The 27,149-nt window shown below is 42.3% G+C and overlaps 2 protein-coding genes across 4 annotated transcripts; one reads left to right on the top strand and one right to left on the bottom strand.

Moving 5' to 3' along the window:
• Positions 1 to 25,577, bottom strand: LOC117561704 (somatostatin-like receptor F_48D10.1). 3 transcript variants are annotated; one of them, XR_004571422.1, is made up of 6 exons: positions 23,972 to 25,577; positions 22,047 to 22,187; positions 21,651 to 21,923; positions 6,885 to 7,031; positions 1,553 to 1,728; positions 1,241 to 1,371 (listed from the first exon to the last, which is right to left on the bottom strand). XR_004571422.1 is itself a non-coding variant. In XM_034239266.1 (5 exons), exons 1-5 carry the CDS (start codon positions 24,551 to 24,553, stop codon positions 1,251 to 1,253), a joined length of 1,245 nt encoding a protein of 414 aa, XP_034095157.1. In that variant the 5' UTR covers positions 24,554 to 25,577; the 3' UTR covers positions 1 to 1,250. The 3 variants fall into 3 exon arrangements, 2 of the variants coding, with proteins under 2 accessions (XP_034095157.1, XP_034095155.1); XM_034239266.1 differs by lacking the exon at positions 1,553 to 1,728 and having other exon boundaries at positions 1 to 1,352; XM_034239264.1 differs by lacking the exon at positions 1,553 to 1,728 and having other exon boundaries at positions 1 to 1,371.
• LOC117561705 lies at positions 8,326 to 10,308 on the top strand. Its single transcript, XM_034239267.1, has 3 exons — positions 8,326 to 8,492; positions 9,095 to 9,230; positions 9,439 to 10,308. Exons 2-3 carry the CDS (start codon positions 9,117 to 9,119, stop codon positions 10,189 to 10,191), a joined length of 867 nt encoding a protein of 288 aa, XP_034095158.1. The 5' UTR covers positions 8,326 to 8,492; positions 9,095 to 9,116; the 3' UTR covers positions 10,192 to 10,308.
• Positions 25,578 to 27,149: the final 1,572 nt, after the last annotated feature.

Below are 27,149 nucleotides of genomic sequence, written 5' to 3' on the forward strand. Positions count from 1 at the left end.
TTTTTTTTTTAACTTCTTATTTTATACATATTATTCCTGTGGTTCTTTATAATTATATTAGTAAACATAAACTCATCCATGAGCGCTCAGACTCAAATGTGTGATGTCGTAAAGTATAAAGTCTCCAACTGCTCCAACACAGAGCACTCAGGGGTAATGGATTACAATAGAACTACAAAAGAAAAATGCCTTTTGGGTTTATAAATAAAATGTAATTGTCTATGGAGCTGCATGCTCAAGACTTTATACCTGATGAAGTCACAGATTTGACCACTGGTTTTCTCTTCTCTTCTTTGTGGCTTTGAGAGAGAGTATCTCATGTTCACAATTATCATGATGGAACCTTCCTGCACCATTGAAATAAGATATTGGTGTTTTCATTTAGGTGGTGTTCCTCTTTAAGTGAGGAGAACCAAAGTAACAAGGACCTTGAAACGGACACAATACACTTGTACAATAATGCAGAAACACTCAACACTATAGTACTTTGTGATGTTTAGCTATTTCATTAAAGCTGTAGTAGGCAAGATTTTTACTAGGAATAATCATTTCAGTTTTAATCAAAATGTGTGGTGTGCAAAAATGGAACGTTGTAATGCCCGGTTTAAACATAAATAAACATTTCCTGTACCTGCAGGAAATGTCCTATCTATACCTGCAGGAAATCTCCTCCGCTGTATTGAAATATGTCCTCGATGGCATTTTTGGTCCTGAAAAGTAATGACCTTCTAACATGTTGAGTGACAGATAAACAGAATGTGAAAGAACATACTGTAGTTGTAATGTTCCCGTCTGTTCAGGAGCTGTGAAGATAGCCGAAAGCGGTCTGAAAAGGCACTTGTGTCAGATGGAAAGAAATGGAGGTTGTTGAACAGCTGAGCTATTCATACAGGTAAAGATTCACCGTGACTCGTAAGTGATGATGATGTTGTTTACCGTAATGGATCAAAAATGCTGAAATGCATTTAGGAGTGTTGTCAAAATATAGTCCCGGAAATGCCTTTTAGGTTGGAAATGCCGACAAGCATCCACTTTTTCTGTTTTCATCAGCTACTTCGATGCTTCCACTCATGTGACATCATGTTATATATTTCCTCCTCCGCTTTTCTTTTCACTTCCTACAACCCCATGATATCCATCGATCGCTGGCTACTGTTCCGGAGGAGCTATGGATGCGGGAGAGGTGGGGGAGGTCAGGGCAGTGATGGTGGGAAGATCAGCCGGAGTTACCATGGAAGCCGCTGTGGAGTCTACCGGGGTGGTGGGGGGTCCGACTCCTGGGCAAGAGGAGAAAGGTTGAGGTGTCGGGGTGGAGCGGTGCAGGTCTGCTGCTGTGTGGGAGGTGGGCGAGCCTGGAGGGTGAGGAGAGATCTTCAGAGAGAGAGAAAAAGAGAGCCAGAGGCAGAGGAAGGGGAATAAAGGAAAAGGGCGGGAAAAGCAGTAGAGGCTCAGTTAATTCCCCTTTGGGTGAGTCTACATTATGTTAGGGCAGAGAAAGGAGGACAAATGTGAATAATTACAAGCCAATTATACCCCATTTTGCAATGATTACCTTGAGTTTGCCGCAGTCTTTGATGCATTTTCCCTCTTTACTCCCTTTGATTAAAGCAAGAGCGAGGTCATCTTTTTTGGACCCCAACCAACAGTCTCCCCGATTGATATTCTGGGCTCCCTCAATACAAATATCCTCCCCTCTGTCACGAACCTTGGAGTGACCTTCAACAGCGCCTTTAAATTTGATAAGCAGGTTAGCACTGTAGTCAAGACCTGCTTTTTCAAAATACGACTATTGGCTAAGACCAAATCGTTTTTATCTTTTAAAGACCTAGAAAGGGTTATTAACGCCTTTCGAGACTGGATTACTGCAATGCTCTGTATGTGGGTATGGATCAGGCCTCAATTAGACGCCTCCAGCTAGTTCAGAATGCAGCTGCACGTCTTCTCACTGGCCATAAAAAGCGCGACCATATCACCTCAATTCTGGCTTCATTGCACTGGCTTCCAGTTCGGTTCAGAATAGATTTTAAACTCCTTTTATTTGTTTTTAAAGCCCTAACTGGGCTGGCTCCTGCCTATATAGCCGAACTCCTCCATCGCTACACCCCAGGCAGAGCCTTAAGGTCGGCTGATCAGCTGTTGCTGGTAGTGCCTAAGACCAGGCTTAAAACCCGAGGGCATCGAGCTTTCGCAGCGGCTCGCCCTAGGCTCTGGAATACTTTGCCCCTCCATGTGAGGTCGGCCCAGACCCTGGGGTTTTTTAAATCAACACTTAAAACTCACTTTTTCTCTCTGGCTTTTGTTTAATTATTTATTTATTTAGTTATCCTCAGAATTGATACTATTTTTAATATTATTAAATGTTATTAATATTTTTGGGGTTTTATGGGGTTTCAGTTTTTTATGATTAGTAGGTTGGGGGCGGGGAGACCTTAGAGAAGGTTCTGACTGGACTGACTGGTTACTACGTCTGGTTGCTTGGAGCTGAGTTGGTATAACCCCTTGATTTGATTCTTTTATGAAAATATCCTGATTGTATGTGTGTGCAGGATAAGCCACTATCCCCACCTTTCAGCATTTAGCAGCAGAAATAAATCTACACAACATGGAATTGTGGTAAATGGAGTTCAGGTTCATTCATCATAATAAGGTGTATATTTAGGTATGAATCAAATTACAGTCACACACATGAAGGCTTCACCAGTAACAATGTAGCATGTGATCCAGAATAATTGTACCTCATTGTTAATACGCAGTTTTGTTGAAAATCGATTCTGGTTGGTCAATTACTGCATTCAGAAGCAGAAGAATGCTGCTATGGAAGGAGTTCAGATTAAAGGCTCCGGAGAAGGTAACAAAATCATTTTTGAATCAATAAATATTTATATTTATATAATTACTTATGTCAATTGATTGATTTCTTAAAGGTCACCTATTAAGCCCGCGTCACACTGTCCCGAAATTGACACCCGATAAAGGAAATGTTCAAATTCGGCTCTGATCGTAACAACATCGGGCTATTCGTGAGGGCATCTTAAGCCATCGTATGACCGCCGGTGGAGTTTCTCAGGCTCCGGCAGCAACTTCGTGAGCGGAAACTTCGTAAGGCACTCGTGAGGGCATCTTGTCAAATCGTGTCATCTTCGTGTTATCATCGGTGCCATCGGGCATTCGCCCTCACTCTGATCGGGGCGAAGGCCCGATGGCACCGATGATAACAAGATGCCCTCACGATGGCCTTACGAAGGGCAAAATTAACACACGAATTCAACACGAAAATGAACCTTCGCAAGGTCCTTCGGCAATATTTTAGCATGCCAAAGATTTTTCCACCGCTCACGAAGTTGCTGCCGGGGCCTGAGAAACTCCACTGGCGGTCATACGATGGCTTAAGATGCCCTCACGAATGGCCCGATGTTGCTACGATCAGAGCCGAATTTGAAAATGTCTTCTATCGTGTGTCCATCGGGTTGTTTTATTGCACAACAAAATCATGACATATTGTGTAAATAACCCAATTTGTGTTCTGTGAAACTGAAAAGGATATAATATATTATTTTGAAGGCGAGTTGACAGGAAGTTGTTGTTGCTATGGAAACAACATTACGGAGAAAACTTAATATCTTCTACATGGGACGGGTGGCGCAGTGGTCTTTGCATCTGATCATCAGATCAAGGGGGGTGCTGGGGAACTCCAGTTCGAAACCCGCTCCTGCCGCCACTGCGTCAGGCCGTTGTGTCCTTGGGCAAGACACTTCACCCGGATTTGCTCCTGTGGGTAATGTCCACAGTACATGTATGATATCAATGTGTACTTGTAAAAGCGCCTCGATGACTTCGAGGCGTGAAGATGGACGGTGTGGCGCTGTGCAATGATCATCAGATCAAGGGGTGAAACCCGCCGCCGCTGTGTCTGTAAAGCCGTTGTGTCCTTGGGCAAGACACTTCACCTGAACTTGCTCCTGTGGGTATTGTCCACAGTGACCATTGCATGTATAAAAAATATGTGTAATGTGTATTTGTAAAAGCGCTTTGAGCATCTGGAAAAGCGCTATAATAAATGTAAGGAATTATTCATTATTATTACATATAAAGACGGATAAAGTAAAGAACAAAGTCTGAAAATATCAGTACAGTATCATAGTACTTTAACATAATTGTTTTTGTTACTTTCGTTGCAGTTGTATGTCTTAAATGTAATGTAAATGTTGCCTTCGTGTGTGGTTCTGGGCCATCTTCGTGCGAAATTCACAATTCCATATTCGTGTGTCCATCGGGTGTCAATTTCCATTTTTCATGAGATGAACTCAAAGATCTAAAACATTTTCTATATACACAAAATAACCATTTATCTCAAATATTGTTCACAAATATGAAAAAATCTGTGATAGTGAGCACTTCTCCTTTGCCGAGATAATCCATCCCAACTCACAGGTGTGGCATATCAAGATGCTGATTAGACAGCATGATTATTGCACAGGTGTGCCTTAGGCTGGCCACTCTGAAATGTGCAGTTTTGCTTTATTGGGGGGGGTCTGGGGGGGTCCGAAAACCAGTCAGTATCTGGTGTGACCACCATTTGCCTCACGCAGTGCAACACATCTCCTTCGCACATCTCCTAGAGTTGATCAGGTTGTTGATTGTGGCCTGTGGAATGTTGGTCCACTCCTCTTCAATGGCTGTGCGAAGTTGCTGGATATTGGCAGGAACTGGAACACGCTGTCGTATACGCCGATCCAGAGCATCCCAAACATGCTCAATGGGTGACATGTCCGGTGAGTATGCTGGCCATGCAAGAACTGGGATGTTTTCAGCCTCCAGGAATTGTGTACAGATCCTTGCAACATGGGGCCGTGCATTATCATGCTGCAACATGAGGTGATGGTCGTGGATGAATGGCACAATAATGGGCCTCAGGATCTCGTCACGGTATCTCTGTGGCATTCACAATGCCATCAATAAAATGCACCTGTGTTCGTCGTCTATAACATACGCCTGCCCATACCATAACCCCACCACCACCATGGGCCACTCGATTCACAACATTGACATCAGAAAACCGCTCACCCACACGACGCCACACACGCTGTCTGCCATCTGCCCTGAACAGTGAAAACCGGGATTCATCCGTGAAGAGAACACCTCTCCAACGTGCCAGACGCCATCGAATGTGAGCATTTGCCCACTCAAGTCGGTTACGACGACGAATCGGAGTCAGGTAGAGACCCCGATGAGGACGACGAGCATGCAGATGAGCTTCCCTGAGACGGTTTCTGACAGTTTGTGCAGAAATTCTTTGGTTATGCAAACCGATTGTTGCAGCAGCTGTCCGAGTGGCTGGTCTCAGACGATCTTGGAGGTGAACATGCTGGATGTGGAGGTCCTGGGCTGGTGTGGTTACACGTGGTCTGCGGTTGTGAGGCCGGTTGGATGTACTTCCAAATTCTCTGAAACGCCTTTGGAGACGGCTTATGGTAGAGAAATGAACATTCAATTCACGGGCAACAGCTCTGGTGGACATTCCTGCTGTCAGCATGCCAATTGCACGCTCCCTCAAAACTTGCGACATCTGTGGCATTGTGCTGTGTGATAAAACTGAACATTTTAGAGTGGCCTTTTATTGTGGCCAGCCTAAGGCACACCTGTGCAATAATCATGCTGTCTAATCAGCATCTTGATATGCCACACCTGTGAGGTGGGATGGATTATCTCGGCAAAGGAGAAGTGCTCACTATCACAGATTTTTTCAGATTTGTGAATAATATTTGAGATAAATGGTTATTTTGTATTTATAGAAAATGTTTTAGATCTTTGAGTTCACCTCATGAAAAATGGGAGCAAAAACAAAAGTGTTGCATTTATATTTTTGTTCAGTGTACATCAAGGGGGTCATGTTTGTTTTTCATTGCGATGAAAAGGTGAATAATTATGACATGGTTAGTTATGGAAGTTATTGGTTTGGGTAGTTAGTTGTTAGGGTCTTTGGTTAGTCTTTTGTGCTTTGTAAATTATTAATGTTATTTCAAAATACATGCTGTTTCTCTAATCTAGAGACAATGCTTAAGTAAACTAATATTTTAAATGCAATATGCTTAGTGTCTGGGCCCAAATTTCACATTTCCCCACATGTTCTTATAATTGAACCTATATTTCTAAAAATATCCAGAGCACTCTCATACAAATCCTCTAATTGGACAAGTGCTGTGCTCCAGGGAGTCTAAGCTGTTTCCTCTCCCAACCTCCCTCCCTGATGTACTAACACACACACACACACACACACACACACACACACACACACACACACACACACACACACACACACACACACACACACACACACACACACACGCCTGGTTGATTAATGATGTGTTTACATCTGCATAAGTATTCCTGCCAAACCTGATGCATCACACTAATTGGTGGTGTGTGTGTGTGTGTGTGTGTGTGTGTGTGTGTGTGTGTGTGTGTGTGTGTGTGTGGGGGTGGGTGTGTGTGTGTTATTAAAAGTGTTGTTTACTGTCTACTGTTTCAATAGAGTCAGAGTCAGTCACTTGGATAAGAGTTAGTAAAAGATCAAGGTTTGACTTGAAGTGTGTTATTGTTATGTTAATGAAGATTCTAATGCAAAGTTGAGATGTGGTTTTACAAACAGCTATCTCATATGTATACAACTTAGCCAAGGCCACCTCCCTACAAGGACTTTGACTATGAATTTGTTAAAGACAAAATAAAATGTAATCAAGGAGAATATTCTTATTGACAATGACGCTTTGTTGTGTGGAAATGTCATTTTTAATAGATCAGGCATGTTTCCCCCCAAAATCCGCCAACAAACACACACGCACATACACACAACAACAACATATACACACAGATGCACACCGTACCTGGCTGCTCTGGGGGTCGTGGTAGGCCTGATTTCGTTGGGAGAAAAGGACGCAGTCGTGTGCCGTGGTTTTCTCCGTGCGAGGAGCACTGGGGTCGCCGTCATCCACACCGTTGGTCTTGCACCGCACAGTCCCCACGCTCAGAACCTGCAGGGCCACAACAACATAAATGGTGTCATCCTCAAAGATTGGGATATCATTTTCTTTTAGCATCTTTCATATTGTTCTAATGACATACAAATTACGAAAAATTGGACAATTGCATTGAAAGTTGGTCGTCTATGAGATCAGTCTGTTCATCTCAGTGTCCTTGGGTCATAATGTCTGGGATAAAGCACCGTGTATTGCTGTCGTTCTTGATACTACCAGCAGACGGCGCCAAAGTAAAAACTTCACAAATACCACACTAAAAGAAGAAGTTTGTTGCTAGCTGGGTTGACTGAAAATTTTAAAAACAGCTAATTGTTAAGCTCTTCAACCCCAACTTTTACACCAGGTATTGTCAGTTCTATTGAGTTTTCCTCAGGTTTTCCTTTGATAAAGGTTTCTCATATGAGTTACGTGATTTGTGGAGTCTATTTTTATATAACATTACAAGACTGATTCTTATTATTACATTATGCTTATTGTGCTCATGAGATTGCTATGACTATAGAATAAATAGACACAATCACTAATCCCAGGTTCTGACGGGTTAGATACCAACGAGGGGAAGAGTCAGAAGAAAGTTTAGCTTGCAATATTGAAAGTAGCAAGGTCGAGTGCAGAGACTGAGAGAACACAAAGAGGTAGTCAGAACAGCACATCGCACCGGCCTTCACTTTGTATGGGAGCCGCGCTCCCCCGCAAAGCTAGGAAGCAACATTATGGTTTCCCGCTATATCTGAAGAAACGTTAGAGAAAACAAATAGGCTACATGCACTAGGGTCTGAGACGTACTTCCGCCTTAGCCGTTATACTGCTCGGACGCTTCCGGGTTGCTTCTGGTCTGCGTAGCTGAGCGTCCACAAATGTTTTACTGTTTAAATCTGTGGTTTAAATATGAGTCGACGGAAGATTTTCAAAACGGAGCATTTGCAAAGACAAGTAAAAAACTACTCCGAGCACTGCTGTGTCCCACTTTGTACGGCGTCAGCTAAATTCAACGGCGTCCTAAGTTTCCATGGCTTTCCGACCGAACTCGAGCTGCGAAGACAGTGGCTGGTTAAAATACGACGCGATAACTTTACACTCTCCTCTCACTCCAAGGTCTGCAGTCGTCACTTCGCTACGGATCAACTAATAGAGCCAAAAACCCTTGATGGCCGTAGGAGGCTTGTGAAAGGTGCTGTCCCAACTCTGTTTGAGTGGAATCACTTCACTGCTCAAACACCGCGGGCTAGTGTTTGGGAGAGAAGGGAGCGGCCCACTGAACCGGTCTCTCGGGAGGAGCAGGAAGAGCACATCGATGTCCGTGACCATGATTACTGCTCAACCCCTGAACCAGCTTCACTGGACATGTCCTCTCAAGCTACAGAAGACAACTCCAAAACAGTGGAGGATCTGCAGAAGCAACTGCAGGAGTTAAGAGTCCAGCGAGAGTTTTGCTTACGTCCGATTCTATACCAGGTAATGTTTTGGCTAGATTCTATCCAAGTTTTTGAGATGGGTTAGCTTATAAAGAATCCTGTTTACCTGCCGTTTGACTGCTGACTATTTGCATGCAGTGTTGGAATAAGTAGGCTACTCAACTTAACTGAAGTATAAGTACAAATACTATGGTTTGAAAATACTCCTGAACTGAACATGTAGAATCATAAATCATGTGTTTTCATAAGTAACTAGAAACTATGAAGGTTAACTAAATGTGGTGGAGTAAAACATACTAATACTAACAACATACTGATAATACTTTACTACAAGTGGAAATCTTCAAAACCTTACCAAAGTAAAAGTACATCCACTGCGTTTCTCCCAGTTGCACACTTAAGAATGAAGAGTAAAAGTAGTCATTCTGTGTAAAATGTTCCCTGTATGTTTTAGATTATTATTACTGCTGCTTTAATGTAGTTGTTACATGTTACTGCTGTATATTACTATACCTGCACCAAGTGCCTTCTTAATCAGTCTATTTGAATTGTAATGTATTATAGCAAACAAGAGGAAAGCATTAGCCCATGTGTTACAGTTAATGAGTCAATTAATGACTGACATGTGTCTTTTGTGTACAGATTCCCGAGCTATAACCACCTGATGGCCTTCTGGTTTTTGATTGAGCCTTCCATTTATAAAATGGTTCGTGTTACAAGAGCGATATCAGCTGCCAAGAGGAATGAAGAAGTGGTTACACACGCACGTCCATCAACGGTAGGCTACGTTTCTTTTAACACACAATCTAAACACAAACTGAAGGGAAAATGTTTCTCCGACATTTCATTGCTTTCGTGTAGGCTAAAAGGCTATAGTACTCAATCCTTTTTGAATACATCAGAGAACTAAAACAACTTAATGTTTTTCCCATGGTGTGCTACACTCATGACATTAATATAGTACCCTTTTTTTGTTTATCTTCCAGAGACAGCTGCTTCAGCCAATTGACGAGTTCTTCCTTTTTCTCTGCTTCCTGTCGGTGGGTTTGAAAGAGAGGGACCTTGCAAACCGCTTCAACGTACACCAGTCCACTGTGAGCCGCATCATTGCAACATGGACGAGTTTTCTTACAACTTTATTGGGGTCACAGTGCATCTGGCTTACACCTGCAGAAGTTCAAGCCCACCTCCCAGAGGCATTCAAAGATTTCCCAGACACACAGGTGATCCTGGATTGCACAGAGCTGAGGTGTCAAACACCATCCTCACTCCTCCTCCAAAGTGAAATGTATTCTACATACAAATCTCACTGCACCATGAAAGCCCTGGTTGGCATAGCCCCACATGGCGCAGTGACCTTTGTTTCCAGTCTGTATGGTGGTTCTGTCAGCGACAAGGAGATTTTCAAACAATCTGGAATAGCTGCGTTGTTGACTGAAAACATGGCAGTGATGGTAGATAAGGGCTTCCTGATCAGCGTTTGCTGCAAATGCAAGGTGTACTGCCCACCTTTTCTGTCAAAGCAGAAGCAAATGCCAGCCTATCAGGTGAGGGAGACACAGGCCATTGCCAGACTGAGGGTTCATGTGGAGCGTGTCATTAGGAGGATAAAAGAGAACAAACTTTTTGATGGTGTCATCCTCCTGTCCCATGCCTACAACATCAACCAACTGTTTGCAGTAGCATGTATGCTGTCAAACTATCAGAACAAAGCACTGGTCAAGAAATGGGTGAAATAAGACAAGATGATGACACCTGTGCAGGTAGCTGTGATTAAGCTGGGTGAGCACACCGTAATCCCGTGTTGCCTGACACACGCTAGTGTTTTGTTTGAATAAATGGTAAATAGCAAATTACAATGCGTTGATGATTTCTTACAAATGCAATGATTTACTATTCATTACACAAATCACTTCACTTTATTGTCTTTTTAAATACAATTGTATATTTATTTACATATATGAAATGTGACAAACAATATATATCAAAAACAAAATATTTAAATCACATTTTGTTGTCATTCAGAACACATGATTGAGGGATTGCCTCCTAAAAACAATGATGGCTGATCCAGGGTCTAGCAGCTAACTGCTTACAGAGTTAACAATGGCTACAGTGCCCACTACTTTTTTAATGACAGGTACTTCGGCATGTATGTGTAAAAAAAAAAGAAGTCTACTTTTTCTCTGATTGCTCTTTGCACTTCTGGATCTGTGTATATTCTTTGCACCAGGCACTCTTGTGCCCACACTACAAAATCACACCACTGCATCCCAGATACAAGAAGTTGACCCTGTACTTGCCAGTAATAGGTATGGCTTTTCTTGAGCTTAGGGGAGCCACATTCTATCTGCACATATTTGCAGTCGACATAATTTGGGACATTGGGACATTTGAATTCAACAAGGCCAAATTGGGGATATTCTATTGGGTCAAAAACAACTCCATCAGGGGAGGCACCAAGCCAGGGCGTAGAGGGGTGAATGACAAGGCCACAAGGGGAGTAGTTCACGTTTGCCAGTCTACTGTATTCAGCTGCTACTGTGGGCTCCATCTCGGCACCTCTCCTCATTTCTGCAGTCTGCCTTGTACCTTTGAGTATTCGCTCTGCAAGAGAGTTAGCAGAGCTCTCACCTGACGTGACAAATCTCTCTAAACCTAGAGGCAGTAACCCTGGGTTTGCGGAGCAGATGCCACTCTGAGCTAGAGCTTTGCTCACGGGTAGCCTCCTCAATTTTGTGAGACATTTCCAAATCAACAGATAAGCTGTTCATATGTAGTTGCTCCTCTTCTGAGCACACCAGCGGTAAATCACATGGCAAGATCACATACCCCTCTATGGGCAAGTGGGGTGTTGGTGGTGTGTCAGTGTGAAGTGTGGTGTACCGAGACGTCAAAGCAGGCATCTGATAGGACAGAACACTGCCCTCCTGCACAATCCCGAAGGCACTTTCCACAAGGGGCTTGTCAGGTCTCATGTTCATTGTGGTCACAAGCGGCCTGTCTTCAATGCTGAATGCTGAGTATGCCTCCGTAACTCTGAACAGGCAGGGATCTGGTAATGGCCCCACCATGCCTCTGTAGAATCCTCGAAAATATCGAATCTGTGTGGGTTGAAATTCTTTTTGACAATGCTAAATCTGTAATAGTCGGGACAATCTATAGACCACCGGAACAGAGTGACTTTTATGATACATTAGATGGGTGTTTGGCTGATGTCGGGGATGTAGAGACAATTATTATTGGAGACTGGAACACGGATATGCAACGTAAAGACACGTCCGTCTTCAAGTCCTTCAGTAGGATTTGTGATCTGCACGGCTTCAGCCAGCTAATCACCCAACCCACCCGGGTATGTGAAACAACACAAACTACCATTGATCTCATTCTGACCTCTGACAAGTCCAGGATCTCCAGTAAAGGGGTTATAGCATGCGGTTTAAGTGATCATTATATGATATTCTGTACCCGCAAAAAGCTAAAACAAAGGGCCGGCTGTCACAAAACAGTCATATCTAGAGACCTCAAAAACTACTCTAGCGAGGCCTTTAACCTACAACTGGAGAGCCTGGACTGGTCAGATGAGCTCAGTGGTACACAAGTTGAAGAAACATGGCTTGGTTTCAAAAACAAATTCTCTGCAATACTCAATGATTTGGCCCCCCTAAGAACAACCAGGGTAAAAAATCGCGCTGAGCCGTGGATGCACTCCGGCATACTGACCGCCATGAAAACCAGAGACAAAAAATGCTCTGAGTTTCATAAAAGTCAGTCAATGCTTTCCAAAAGCACGAGCAGTGAACTCCAGGCCCACGTGACTGAACTAAAAATTGAAAGAAACAGACTAAGAAATGACGTAAGCTCCATGATCAAAACTGCCAAAAAGAATTTCATCAATGTCAAAACTGAGGAAAACAAAAATAAACCCTGTGAACTTTGGAAATTACTCAATAACCAGCTTGGCTGCAGTAAAAAACTCAAAACGAGATTTTCTAACTTAAACATAAAGACAGATAACAGGCTCATCACAGACAAACTGGATGTGGCCAAGTACTTGAACATTTTTTTCACAAACATAGCCACAACTCTTGTAAACAAATTACCCTCCCACTCAGGGCTTTTTGGAGTAGATCACATCATGACCTATTACAAAAACCTAGGGGTACGCAAAGATGATTTCAGTCTAGCAAGGGTAACAACAGCAGAGGTACTCATTAAACTGAGCGCCCTCCAACCTAACAAGGCCACTGGCCACCACAATATCCCCTCCAAATTTCTCAGAGACACAGCAACTGCCATCTCACCAGTCATAGCTCACATAATTAACCTCTCCATAAAACAGGGAAAAGTACCCAAAGACTTCAAAATTGCAAGAGTAACCCCCCTGCACAAAAAGGGCAGCAAATTGGACCCAGGCAACTACCGCCCTGTTTCTATACTTACCTCCATCTCGAAAGTCATGGAAAAAATAGTATATGAACAGGTCGAAAAGTACCTCGCGGAAAAGAAACTAATCTATGAATTTCAATCTGGCTTTAGAACATCCCACTCCACTGACACATGCCTTCTTTATTTGAGCGACCACATCAAACAACAGGTGGACGAGGGCAAGTACTGCGGCATGGTGATGCTGGACCTACAAAAGGCTTTCGACACTGTCAATCACCCCATTCTGATTGACAAGCTAAAAGCAATTGGTTTTGATAAACTATCGGTGAGCTGGATGCAATCCTACCTGGAGGGGAGAGAACAGATGGTGGAGGTAAACGGTACTCTGTCCCCCCCCTCCCAGTGAGCTGTGGTGTTCCACAAGGAAGCATATTAGGTCCGTTACTGTTCCTAATTTATGTAAATTACATGTCATCAGCATGTGACTGCAACTTGTTCCTGTTCGCGGACGACTCAGCCCTGCTGGTCTCTGACAGGAACAGGTTGCAGGTTGAAAAAACCCTCAGCTCCGAGCTCGGCAGAATCTGCACCTGGCTCGCCGATAATAAATTATCATTACACCTGGGTAAAACAGAGTCCATTCTCTTCGGTTCGAAACATAATCTCAGCAAATCCGACGACTTCTCAGTTGCAGTGGGTGATATTATTGTCACAAGTAAGAAGGAAATTACATACCTAGGATCTATTCTTGAGGCAAACCTCTCCTGTGACAAAATGGCATCCAATGTAATAAAAAAAGTCAATCAAAGAACTAGATTCCTATACCGGATCTCCTCTCTGGTAAACAAAAACACCCTGAAAACTCTGGCAGGAGCACTCATTCAAGGGTACTATGACTATGCTTGCACGTCATGGTACCATAGCACCTCCAAGGCGCTAAAAATAAAACTTCAAACATCGCAAAATAAACTGGTCAGACTACTGCTTGACCTTTCATCTAGAACCCACCTCACCTCTGCCCACTTTGACAACCTAGGATGGCTTAGAGTAGACGACAGAGTACAGCTACTTGCAATGGGCCTGGTCTACAAGATCCACTACACCTCTATGGTACCCATGTACATGTCAAAATTCTTCCCAAAGGTCAAGGAATACCATGATCATAACACCAGAGGGAGCTCCACAAATCATGTGAAACCCAGATTTGGCACAAAAAAGGGGGAATACACGTTTCGCAATTATGCCACATCAAGGTGGAACGCTCTTCCCACAACTGTAAAGGAAAGTAAAACTATACTTACCTTCAAAACCTCTCTTAAAGAGCACCTTCGGGGGAGAGCATTGCAAAACTGGCCCCGGTAATGGTACAAATCTCAACCTGTCGTTCAATGGACAGCTTCCCCCCCCCCCCATCTATGTAAATACTCGCATTTTAGACTATGTTACTAACTGTATATCTGTAGACTTGGTATGTCTTAAATGTCCGGTTAGGATGTATTAGAACGAAATCTAAAATGAAAATTGTAAATAAGCAATCTGTATGTAAAAAAACCACCTGTATGTAAATTGTAAATAAGCCATCTGTATGTCAAATATGTCTTATATGTCTTAAATGACATGATGAATTGGAAATGGGGGACCCTGATGTAAACAAGACGAAAGTCTTTCTCTGGTCTGCATCCCCTTAACAATTGTATGTTTTGAGCTGTACTGTACTGTACCCAATATACAAGCTGTTAATAAACTTTTCATTCATTCATTCAGGCTTGTTTGAGACAAGCGAGACCTGCGCAGACCTGCGCAATTTCGATCAACGTCTTGCTCGTGCGTTGCATGATGGTTAGTCATTTTGTCCGACTTGCTCTGGAGGCTCGCCTACATGAGACATTGAAATCTCGCGGGACAAAGACGCCCGCAGCCTTGAGAGCGAGGCGCGGCGAGGCGGCGCAGTTCCTCTCCACGGGCTGCGGAAGCGAAATGCTTGATGGGAAACGACTCGCTGGTATCTCGAGCTGAGCGCTCATTGGTGGTTTTTTCCACGTGCTGGTGATGAAACTCTCCAATTGGCTGGGCAAAATGTTGTTGTTGTTTTGTGTCAGTTTTACGTCGCCACTTCCATTCACATTTTTCATCATTGTTCCACAATATTTATCATCATTAAATTAATATCCATATATTTTATACTATACTTGCACTGCTTACCGTTTTCATACTTTATATATCTTAGCATATTCATACACACTGTTCATACTGCTCTCAGGCTGCTGTGTATATCTAGTGCAGGGGTGCCCAACCTTTTTTTAACCGAGAGCTACTTTTAAAGTTGCCAGTCTGCGGAGATCTACCAGTCCAAATAGAGGCGTAGTTACTGACAACCTACTACCAGGTAAATACACACTTCTACTTGTATAAAACTGACCTTTGTACGATGAATACTTCATAAAATACTGCAGATCCTTTATCTTACCTCTTTCTAATCTACACACATACAAGTATTTAACTGAAGTTACACAACAGTGTTGTTGATACAGAGTTGGAGTTTATTCACACGTCACATACTACAGTGGGTAATGTTTTCAAGAAACATTGAACAGTGCTACCCAGGGAAAAAAGAAAAGACTCTGAACCCTTTCTTTGCCATTATATAAAAATAGTGTTGCTACAAAAGTGTAAATGAGGCTTACTAATAAGACAACTCAGATCTGAAGCTACACAGGAATCTGCTGCCAAAGTGCAATAAAAAAGACAAAATTAATAGAATCAAATCATTTTTTTGTTGCATTTTAGTAGAGTTTAAAAATAAATGCCTTTAAAATAGGATGCAAGCAACACTAGTTTCTTAACCTGAATTGATAATAGACTATAATCAATTTAAACAGAACAGATCTTAATGTTTGCATTCTTATACCACTTTGTACAATAATTGTAATGAATAAGTTCAAACAAACAAAAACTTACAGCTGATTAATAACGGTATCTAACTTGAGTTTTTATTATATCAAAAACCTGTTGAAATGCTACTGTTATTTTTACTGTCCCCCAAAAGCGCGTCGGCAGCCTCCAGGCGAAGTTGTGAAAGCTTCTTTCACAACTTCGCCGTCTTTGAAAGACTTCATGTGTTTCTCAAGAACGTGACTGACACGATAAGATGCTATGGTAGCAGCCTTGCTCTTGTTGTTGGGCCTGGTGAAAATGGACTGCTGTGCATTTAGCTGTGCTCTCAGGCCCCTCCCCTTTTGGGAGCGTTGGGCAGAATAGACCTATCGCTAAACCACGCCCCAAATAGAATTTGTCCAATCATATCACAGCGAAAATCCCTCCTGACAGAAAACTTGGACATCACCAGAAAAGCCGTTTGTGGGGCGCATCAAACCAAAACCAGACGTCTGTGATCGAAACCACTGTGAAGAGTTCAGTTTCTATGTTTATTATCTAGCTAATATCTGATGGTGAAACGCTGTGCGTGGGGTACCTGTAATTTCGGACACCAGGTACCCTGAAAGACTGGATGGAGGAGTATATTTCGTACCTTTTCAGAAGCCCAAAAGAAAACTCGACAAATGCCAGCGGTGGATTATGCTGTGTCGTCAACCACATACACAACTGAATGTGAAGACAATTATCAAGGACACTTATGTTTGCTCAAAGGTAAGGTCAATTCATAAAGACATCATATTTGACGGTATGTATTAGAAACGTAGACCAAACTATTAGTTTGCTAACGATTGACTTTGACTGCCAACTAGCTAGCGTATATCCAGCCCAGCTAGCTAACGTTAGCTGCCAACTTGTTAGCCAGCTAACTAGCTACAGTGTTATCAACATCAACGTTTGCTGTCTGACTTTTCGTCCTCGCTAGTTAGCTGGTGTTTTTAGCTAACTTTGGCTAACTGTCTTTTCACCTCAAAGCACTTCAGAGATGGGAAGCCAACTCTGGAATATCAGATCCCATCCGGGCTCTCGTGTGTGCTGCTCCGAAAAGACACAGACCCTCACCCAAAAAAAGGTAACGCTACAGTCAGCCAGGTGCATAACAGTGAAAATGATGACCAACAAGGACAGTTATAGTTATAGATTTAATGTAGTGACCACCACTGCTAACATTCAACATCATATTATTATTTCAATGGTTACACAACAGTCACCACTACACACGACAGGCAACAAGATTAGATATTTTATATAAAGAAATACATGGCTACCTTTTTACTCTTGCTTTTAACTGTTAACTTTCATCTGCTGTTGCTTTTATTAGCTCTTGCTTCTATTTTAATGTTATTTTAACTTGAACTCCCCCCGCGGCCATTGTCAAGAGTCATTCACGGTCGGCTTTGTTTGTCCGAGTTTTCAAAGGGGGCGTGGCTTAGCGATAGGTCTATTAGGAGGGAATTCCGTCTCGTAGCGTTTGTGCACTGTTTTGAAATGCCGCTCCTAAATTACCCTTCTTCGATAAAGCCACGCTCGCATTGCAGATGAGACAGATGGACTTTGAATTGGAATAGATACACAAATAATCATCCTCCCACTCGGAGTGAAAATTATATATTTTGGGCTTTTTTGCTTCTGCCATAATTGTGGTCTTGTGTGACTGTCACTCCTGTTGACACGGACAAAGTCAGCGAAATAGTGCCCACTGCTCACCAGCCACGCCCCGACACATGGGGTCACGCCGGCCAATCACAAAGCTTTGATGCGTTCAAGTGCATTATTCTGGCACGGGAAGATTATGTTATAGGACATTAACGATAAAACAGAATGTTGTTGTTCTATTTTTAGACACATCTCGCGATCGACTGGGAATCTCCCCGCGATCGACCGGTCGATCGCGATCGACTGGTTGGGCACCCCTGATCTAGTGTATTCATACCCCTCACTGTTTATTCATCATTCAATTCATTCTATATTTTATTCTGTAGATTGTGTACATTACTTTTCACTTTACTGCTTGTTGCACCTGGTTAGAAGCTAAACTGCATTTCGTTGTCTCAGTACCTGTAATATGTGCAATTACAATAAAGTGGAGCAGGAACAAATGTATTTACTTCGTACATATCTGACATTAACGATTAAACACATGTGTGCATTCTTTATAAATGCAAACCGAGTCAAGCCGACTCCGGAGGTGGCGGTATGCACCTTAAAGTTGTTTGCAATCCGCCAAAAAACCGAGAGAAGAAGAAGAAGACGAAGCCGACTCCAAGGCTGCTTCTCAGGTCGATTAATTGAAATCCTTGCTTCCCTCACTTGCGTCGTTTCCCTGCGTTTAGTCCCTCCCACCAGGGAAGCATGAAGGGACGCAAGGAAACCACGAGAAGCAGGGAAATTAGTTTTAAGAGCAATGGGACGTCCTTTCCTCCGGAGCGTCACGTGAAGCGACGTCCGTTTGTGATGACGCTGCACAGCTGATCGTCTGACAGCAGCTCTGTCCCCGTTATTCCACACAAACCCCCCCGCCTCTGTTAGTACACATTTACTGACACAAACATTTGTATCATCTGTTGTAGACCCCAATAAATAAAATAAAATAAGAACTAATTCTCAAAAAAGATAAACGCCATTCTTAAAATGTATAAACGAACAATAGTTTGATTAATATTGATTAGAGTGCACAATAGAAATAAAATAATTGAGAGAAGAAAAGGAGATATGTTATCTATCAAAACCCAGTTGGATTAACATTCATTGGATTGCACACTTTGTGTGTTTGTGTGGATATGTAGCATATTAACATTTTAATAGCACTTAATGACTGACTGAATGGAAATGACAATAAATGAAAATGTAAAACGAAAAAAGCGATCATGAAAATGTTTCCAAAAAATGAATTAAATGATTTTTGACCACTTTGTTGTTCAGATATATCACATATTTGTAACTAAATGATACATGAATTGAAACAAAACACGGTATAAACTGAGGAGTGACTCCCGTGAGGTTCATGTATTTTCTTCACTCTGCTCAGTGCTCTCATGTCAAGAAGCATCAGATCAGTGCATGCACTGCCTCGTCCAATCAGTGAGCGATACACAGTAAGGGGGCGGGGTGAGTATCTGAGGATTTCATCGGAGGATGGTCTAGTGGTTCCTCGGTTATGGCTCCTCCATGATCGCTCCTCGCTCCTCGATCCTCGGTCCTCCGGCAGAAATAAGAGCCATGGGACGGTACTCAAGATGGCGCAGGCAAATCAACTTCCGGTGAGACCGAGGACCGAGGAGCGAGGAAATGAAAATAGTCGACCTGAGAAGCAGCCCAAGCATGGACTCCGAGCTGTCCGACTTCAGGCGAGCTTTTTGAGACCTCCCCCGGCTGCGATCGGCTATTCTCGTCTACTTTCGAGGCGAGCCGCAAAGCGTCTCAAACAAGCCTTCTATCTGAGTCTGCGCACCAACCAAAGAGAACCAAGTCTAAACCGCGGTATCTCTTCATCTAGTCTTGACCAATCATAAATGTACGGGCAACGCCCTGTGTAATAAAATGTATTGTCGCACGAGGTTCGAGGCTCTTGACAGATTTGATGGTTACAGATTACAGCTTTGCTGCCTGTGATTCCCAAAGACGTGATGAGTCCTTGGCCAAGTAATATATATATTTTGCTCTCTTTACAATAAATAGTTAAACTTAGAAGTTGTCTGTCTTTTCTGGAATTCTGAACCCAACAGATTCAACAATCAAAATCCTATATTCCACTAAATAATGGAGCCGTTCAAGTCAATGCATTATCCCCAAAATAAGGTCCTACACATATTTCACTATGTTTTTCAATGTAAAGGGCTTTTCATTTAAAAAGCAAGAGGTTCCACAACGCACATGCGCTGCTGAGGTAGGCATCGTAACCAGGACGAAATAATCAAAAGTAAATGTAGTTGTACAAACTATTTTTGCTCTTGTAACCCACATTAAAACATAGTAAGCATAAAGTCATTCAAAAGTGATTTCATTAAAGGATACACGTTTAAAATTGGTCAATGATAACCTTGACCAATCCCTTTAAAAATATAATAAATAAAACTAGTATGACAAATTACAAGGTACTGTTCCCAACCTTTTTTCCCAAGAGCCCCCCCCAAATGACTCCTGTTGGAAGTTGCGCCCCCCCCCCCCCCCACACACACACACACAAGGGGGGGGGGGGGGGCTCAACAGCGGTAATTAAAGTTTAAAAGTCTCAAAAATGCTACAACTACTGTCACAAACTAGATGAATGTGAAGTATGTTGTTAAAGGAGGATGAAAGCGTAATTAAGGAGCACTATTGGAGTGACTTTGATGGTTATTGGACTCAGGATTAATTCATTTGGATTCCCGCTGTATGAAGAATTAAAGGACGGCGCAAGTGGAAACAATTCACTCAGGGATTAAACTGTTTAAAACACATGCTCAAAGTAAACCGGATTTTGCCGATGTGTTTATGTGGATTCAAAAATCGTAAATAATCTACAAAATGGAGGAGACCGATCTGATCGGAGCAACTGTGACAAATAATCCAACTGAAACCGGCATGGACAATGACTATGTTTTAAAAATGAGCTTATCCAGAAAAGCCTGGTTTGGACACTTTACGGGCAGAAGAAACATTTCTATTAAAGAAACAATTATACATTTCTGTCTTTTTATGCCTTTAATACTAACTTGAATTTTTATTGAAATTAATTAATCAATTATTTTGTATATTTTATTGTAATATAGAAACAAGGCTTTTAGTGACAATCATGTATTGCCTTACAATTATATGTAAAAAAAAAAGAATACAAAAAAAAAAAGTCTAAAAAAGATAAAGATACCATCCACACGGTCGGGAAACCCAGTAGACGGTATAGAACATTAACCAACGGTGTTTTGGTGAGTCAAACCTTTTCATAGAAAAGTTTTGTATGAGTGATTTAATGTTAGCTTCATTGTTAGCATTTCACGTTGTTGAACTGTAAGGGAATGGCTTGCAATGTCCTGTATTTGTTATTTTGTTTGGCTGAAACTACGTGGCTTTAATGTGTATTTTACAAGGAGAAATGTGTGTTATTTTGTGTGAACAGGATACATGACACGTGCAGAGGAGCTGTAAAGCTGCCATTTTGAGCCCCATTATAAGCTGTATTGACAAAAGAGCTAAGTTTGCAGTAGTTTTGAAAATGTAATTATATAATTTATATTGTTAGTTTATATTATATTTATATTCTTTCATGACCTGTCGTACAGGTCAGGTTTTTTGGACTGGATAAGAAAGTTGATCGCGAGTGAGAGGACAACACACACACGCGCTCTGATACAAGATGGCGAGCCAGACCCACGGACTGCTTTGATCTTCGCGCCAGTGAGAGGACTTGCTGGTTTATCAAGAGAGAATAGCTGAACTCACTGCCAGAGTGGTAGAGTATTGAAGAAATTACAAGGTTGGAACTGGATTTAAGTTGTACCTGGATTTAAAGAGACACTATATATTGTACTCTAGGTTTTCATTTGTCATTTGATTTCATTGATGGTACAATTGTGTTTTTTTTCATTGAATTAGATATTTTACAGATAGCATAGTCCAAGATAAGAAGTGTTACACTCTGCAGTTTGCTTTTCATGTTAACGCACTACCAATCATTGTCAGATAACCCTAGGAAGATTATTTTGCCTTTAGACAGGACCGCTAGTTGTTTCCACCTGCTCTCAGTCATTACGCTAAACTAAGCTAAAGGGCTACTACCTGTAGAGACATGACAGTGGTATTGATCTTCCATCCATATCCCTGCAAGAAAGCAAAGATGTCTATTTCCTAAAATGTCAAACTACTTGTTCAACCTTCGCCTTGAGGATATTTAACCTACCTTTCTGAAGCTCTGCCTGAAGTTGTCTGACAGGAAGCCGTAGAGCACCGGGTTGGCACAGGAGTTGGCGTATGACAGGCTGACAGCGAAGAAATAGATGCCGGCACTGACGCTGGACTCTGGGATGATGGCCACCAGATTGACTATGTTGATGATGAAGAACGGCAGCCAGCAGAGCACAAACACCACCACGATAACCACCACCATCCGCGTCACCTTGCGCTCCGTACGCCGACGCTTGGTGAAGCCCGCCCGCACCCCTGATGACTTAATCTGCACCCATTGAATGATGATTGAAGGGATACAAATGTTGGTAAAATGTTGAGGATGATTGAAATGATCAATATTTAATAACAGCACAAGAACACACACACAAAAACACACATTTGTACACACCTTGATAATAATAAGCAGGTAGCAGAGGCAAATGATGAGCAGGGGTCCAAAGAAGCCCACTGTGGCAGTGTAGAGGATGAAGGCTGTTGACCACGCGTTATTTGGCTCTGGCCAGTTCATGTTGCAGGAGTTAAATGTCTCCTATAAAGGACATAAAATTAACCTGAGTAAAACAAATACAAATTGCAATTATCTGCTCAGTCACACTGGGAGCAAAACACAGTAAACAATAGACTTCAATTGAAACTATAAAGCGTATTCATAATGCAGAAAGGGATGTTAGGAGAAATTCCAATAACATTATCTGCTTTCTCAAGAAAGCACATTTTGCTTTGTGGATGACATTTCCAGACTTTATGTTGTTACATTTTGTGTTTGCCTAGAGAAACGACTGTCTAACTGGCAAGTAACTTGTCGTTTTGTTATCAACGGCCTTCAGCAGTATGGTTCGACGTTGACTGAAGAAACTTTGTTCGGAATATTCTCCACCCACCTTTATTTTAAAAGTGTTTTCTCCTCTCATATAATACCTTCGGATATTCAGTTAGTTCAAAAACAACTTGCGTATTCTTTCCATCAAAGAATCTCTTGTATAATCATGAATTCTCAAAAGGTTCAAGAAGGCAAAGGCATTCTTTCAGTTAAGTCTTAGGAGACAAATTATTGAATTTCTTGCCTTGAAAATGTTCTTCTATTATTCATTTATTTTAGCTCTGTTTTTGGTCTCTATCTATGCCTTAAGAAATTATCTGGCTGGTACAGTGAGTGCTCCACTTTGTTCTTGCCATCAGCAAATGTTTCTGTTGACCATCATTGTATTTATTGTATATACATGAACATAACCAATTCCAGCTGTTATACTAAGCTAAGCCTGTGATGCCCTTAGCTCCATATTTAACAGACACAAATCTGGAATCAATATCCTTGTATTTCTCTCAACAAGAAAGTGAATTCAGTGTAATTTGCGGAATTCAAATGATCCCTTTAAGTCTGATCTTGTGACAGATGTTATCTGTTCTTCAACATTATTTTGAAAAAGTTGGTCTGCAAATGCTAGAATCCCACAGTTCCCTCCGGAGGGAGTTTGTCTCCGACACATAGTGACATCACTTTGTTACACTTGCGCTTCTATTGGCTAGCACTCAAACACATTGTACATGATTGTAGGGCTAAGGGGTGAGACATCTGTAAGCGGTTGACCAATCACAACAGAGATGGCCAGCTAACCAATCAGAGCGGACTGGGCTCTGGTTTCAGACAGAGGGTGAAAAGAGGTGCTGCAGCACAGGCAGTATGAGAAAAATAAAGAGCTTTTTGAACATTAAAGCATGGAGACAGAAGAGCCCCTAAATACAAAAATTAAATGTGAAGATGAGCATAATATGTTCCATTTAATACAGCCTAAAGATAAAAAAAAGCTTCAATTCAAGATGATCGATGAAAACGTGTAATCATTTGCTGAGGGGGGAGTAATGTTGAACTACATAACTATGACTATTTAAACAATTCCTTGTTTTCATATCAATTTGGGATGTAACAAAAGGGATGAACCGACTGTGTTTTCTAATTCCATATGAGCTTTTAACTAGACTTAGTGGAACATTAAGGATTTTTAATCAGGAGGAGCTTTTAAAGTTCAAGTGTGTATGAGTTTCTGGTCTCTAGCTGTGAGGTTGATGAAAACCAACTGAAAACCACTCCTTTCACCTCTCCTTGCGATGGCCTTTAGTAAACACCAAAATGTAAAAGTCCCTCTCTAGAGCCAAAGTTGAATTTGTCCATTCTAAGATATTGTAGAAACATGGTGGTGCAACTTAATGGATTTTGGGAAGAAAACCCCCTCCCCGTGTAGATTTCCAAGGATCCTACACTTTAGTTCAAGCTAAACAGAAAAGGTGAAGCACATGTAGGACTGAAGTTTTTACCTGAACATCAGAGAAGATGAACACAGGCAGGACCACCACAAAGGACACGGCCCACACGGCTGCGCTCACCACCTTGGCCACGCGGGGGTGCCTCCACTTGGTGCTGCGGATTGGATGAACCACAGCCAGATAGCGGTCGATGGACATTATCGTCAGGCAGAAAATGGACGTGAACTGGTTCATGGTGTCTGCTGTCATGACCACGCGGCACAGGAAGGTGCCAAATGGCCAATAGGAGAGCACGTTCTGCGTGGTGAGGAAGGGGAGCCCGATGATGTAGAGCTCATCGGCCACAGCCAGGTTCAAGATGTAGATGTTGGTGACTGTCTTCATTTTGGCATAGCGCAGCACCACGTAGATGGCCAGAGTGTTGCCGGTCAGACCCACCATGAAGATTGTGAGGGAGATGAGAGCGGTCATCAGGGTGCTGCTGCCCTGGAAGGGGACACTCTGAGTGGACAGGTTGGAGGAGATGTTGGAGAGGTGGAGGTAGGAGAAGAGGAAAGGCGACGGGGGGGCTGCAGAGGAGGAGTTGAGGTCTGATGCCAGGGGAAACCAGTAGCTTTGCTCAGGGGGCTCCATTGTAGGTTTCAGAGAGGATGATGGTGCCAGAGTCCAGATGTAGATTTGTTACCTCAGGTTTTTACTCATTTAAAAGAAAGTCATTACTTCCGCCTTGTTAGTTTCCATGTTTACTTTGGAACAGAAACAAATCAATGTATGTAGAAGCCTTTAAAAAGCAGCTGGAAACTCACTAAAAGACCCTTGTTTCGCCTCGAGTGTTTGTGATTTTTGTATCTTTTTAAGTTCTGTTTCTGCTGATGTTTATTTGTTGTACTTTTTTTTCTATTTTCTTTTTTAAAAAAGGATGCTATATTGGAATAACTTTACTTACTCACTAGGCAACAATGAAACAGTGGTTTGACCCATTTGATAAGTGTCTTGAATTTAGGTGTGTGCTATGTGCCTTAGATAAAGTAGGCGACTCATAGCAGTCAAGTGTACTGACCACTGTTACTCTCTCCTTGGAATGACAAAGTGTGTGTTTTCATTTTTCTTTCAATGCTCACCATGCGCCTTGAGCCAAATCCAAATACTATATTGTCTTGTATCTTACATTCGAATAGGTTTTTTAACAAGGAGTAATATGCGTAATTACTCACCTGTTTTCGATTTTAATAACACTGACTATCAACATGACACTGCAAACATACAATCCATCTGCTGTCGCACGCGTCAAGCGGGAGTATCGCTGGTATCAGCGGCACGGCTTTTACGCACGGCAGACCTGCCTGGAGCTCGATAATAACGCCTGATACTCTTGGTGTTAGTTATGCATAAAGGGTATCTAATCTAAACTTTGCTTAGGGACTTTTACTACCAAAGAAAAGCTACGTTTTTACCTCTCGCATACATTACACAAAGACGAGAACACGCTTACTTTGCCAAGCAGCGCAAAATACTTTTGAGAGCAATCAAAATCAGAAAATCCCCAAACCAAACTCCTCATTGTCCATTTAGTCTCCTGATTCTCCAAAAATATCGATGGATAGCTTGTGTCTCCTAATCGTCCGCTGTCCGTGGTGCTAAGCAGAATGTGTCAGCAGCAGCTCCTTCCTTCTTCTACTTTCTTTCCTCACATGTCTCTAGAGGGAGAGAGAGGGGGAGGGGGGGGGGACGTAGTTTAAGCCGTCACCGTCAAAATGTCCTAACGATAACAGCTGTTGGCTCTGTTTGCTTCTGCAATATTGGTGAAATTCATGCAAAATATGAAATGTACGATGATGCAGTGCTTAACACTTAGACACTACACATGAAAGTCAGTCAATGCTTGCCAAAAGCACGAGCGGTGAACTCCAGGCCCACGTGACTGAACTAAAAATGGAAAGAAACAGACTAAGAAATGACTAAGCTCCATGATCAAAACTGCCAAAAAGAATTTCATCAATGTCAAAACTGAGGAAAACAAAAATAAACCCCGTCAACTTTGGAAATTACTCAATAACCAGCTTATACTGCAGTAAAAAACTCAAAACGAGATTTTCTAACTTAAACATAAAGACAGATAACAGGCTCATCACAGACAAACTGGATGTGGCCAAGTACTTGAACATTTTTTTCACAAACATAGCCACAACTCTTGTAAATAAATTACCCTCCCACTCAGGGCTTTTTGGAGTAGATCACATCATGACCTACTACAAAAACCTAGGGGTACGCAAAGATGATTTCAGTCTAGCAAGGGTAACAACAGCAGAGGTACTCATTAAACTGAGCGCCCTCCAACCTAACAAGGCCACTGGCCACGACAATATCCCCTCCAAATTCCTCAGAGACTCAGCAACCGCCATCACCAGTCATAGCTCACATAATTAACCTCTCCATAAAACAGGGAAAAGTACCCAAAGACTTCAAAATTGCAAGAGTAACCCCCCTGCACAAAAAGGGCAGCAAATTGGACCCAGGCAACTACCGCCCTGTTTCTATACTTACCTCCATCTCGAAAGTCATGGAAAAAATAGTATATGAACAGGTCGAAAAGTACCTCGCGGAAAATAGGAAAATAAACTAATCTATGAATTTCAATCTGGCTTTAGAACATCCCACTCCACTGACACATCCCTTCTTTATTTGAGCGACCACATCAAACAAGAGGTGGACGAGGGCAAATACTGCGGCATGGTGATGCTGGACCTACAAAAGGCTTTCGACACTGTCAATCACCCCATTCTGATTGACAAGCTAAAAGCCATTGGTTTTGATAGACTATCGGTGAGCTGGATGCAATCCTACCTGGAGGGGAGAGAACAGATGGTGGAGGTAAACGGTACTCTGTCCCCCCCCCTCCCAGTGAGCTGTGGTGTTCCACAAGGAAGCATATTAGGTCCGTTACTGTTCCTAATTTATGCAAATGACATGTCATCAGCATGTGACTGCAACTTGTTCCTGTTCGCGGACGACTCAGCCCTGCTGGTCTCTGACAGGAGCAGATTGCAGGTTGAAAAAACCCTCAGCTCCGAGCTCGGCAGAATCTGCACCTGGCTCGCCGATAATAAATTATCATTACACCTGGGTAAAACAGAGTCCATTCTCTTCGGTTCGAAAAACATAATCTCAGCAAATCCGACGACTTCTCAGTTGCAGTGGGCGACATTATTGTCACAAGTAAGAAGGAAAT

This window comes from Gymnodraco acuticeps, unplaced genomic scaffold (genome assembly GCF_902827175.1).
Source record: "Gymnodraco acuticeps unplaced genomic scaffold, fGymAcu1.1, whole genome shotgun sequence".
Taxonomy (NCBI): Eukaryota; Metazoa; Chordata; class Actinopteri; order Perciformes; family Bathydraconidae; genus Gymnodraco; species Gymnodraco acuticeps.

Coding starts and splice junctions, on each gene's coding strand:
- LOC117561705 (XM_034239267.1), top strand. CDS start 9,117: ATGGCCTTCTGGTTTTTGATTGAGCCTTCCATTTATAAAATGGTTCGT. Junction 9,231..9,438: donor CACACGCACGTCCATCAACG/GTAGGCTACGTT, acceptor TTTATCTTCCAG/AGACAGCTGCTTCAGCCAAT.
- LOC117561704 (XM_034239264.1), bottom strand. CDS start 24,553: ATGGAGCCCCCTGAGCAAAGCTACTGGTTTCCCCTGGCATCAGACCTC. Junction 22,188..23,971: donor TCATCTTCTCTGATGTTCAG/GTAAAAACTTCA, acceptor TGTCCTTTATAG/GAGACATTTAACTCCTGCAA. Junction 21,924..22,046: donor ACCTGCTTATTATTATCAAG/GTGTGTACAAAT, acceptor CAATGGGTGCAG/ATTAAGTCATCAGGGGTGCG.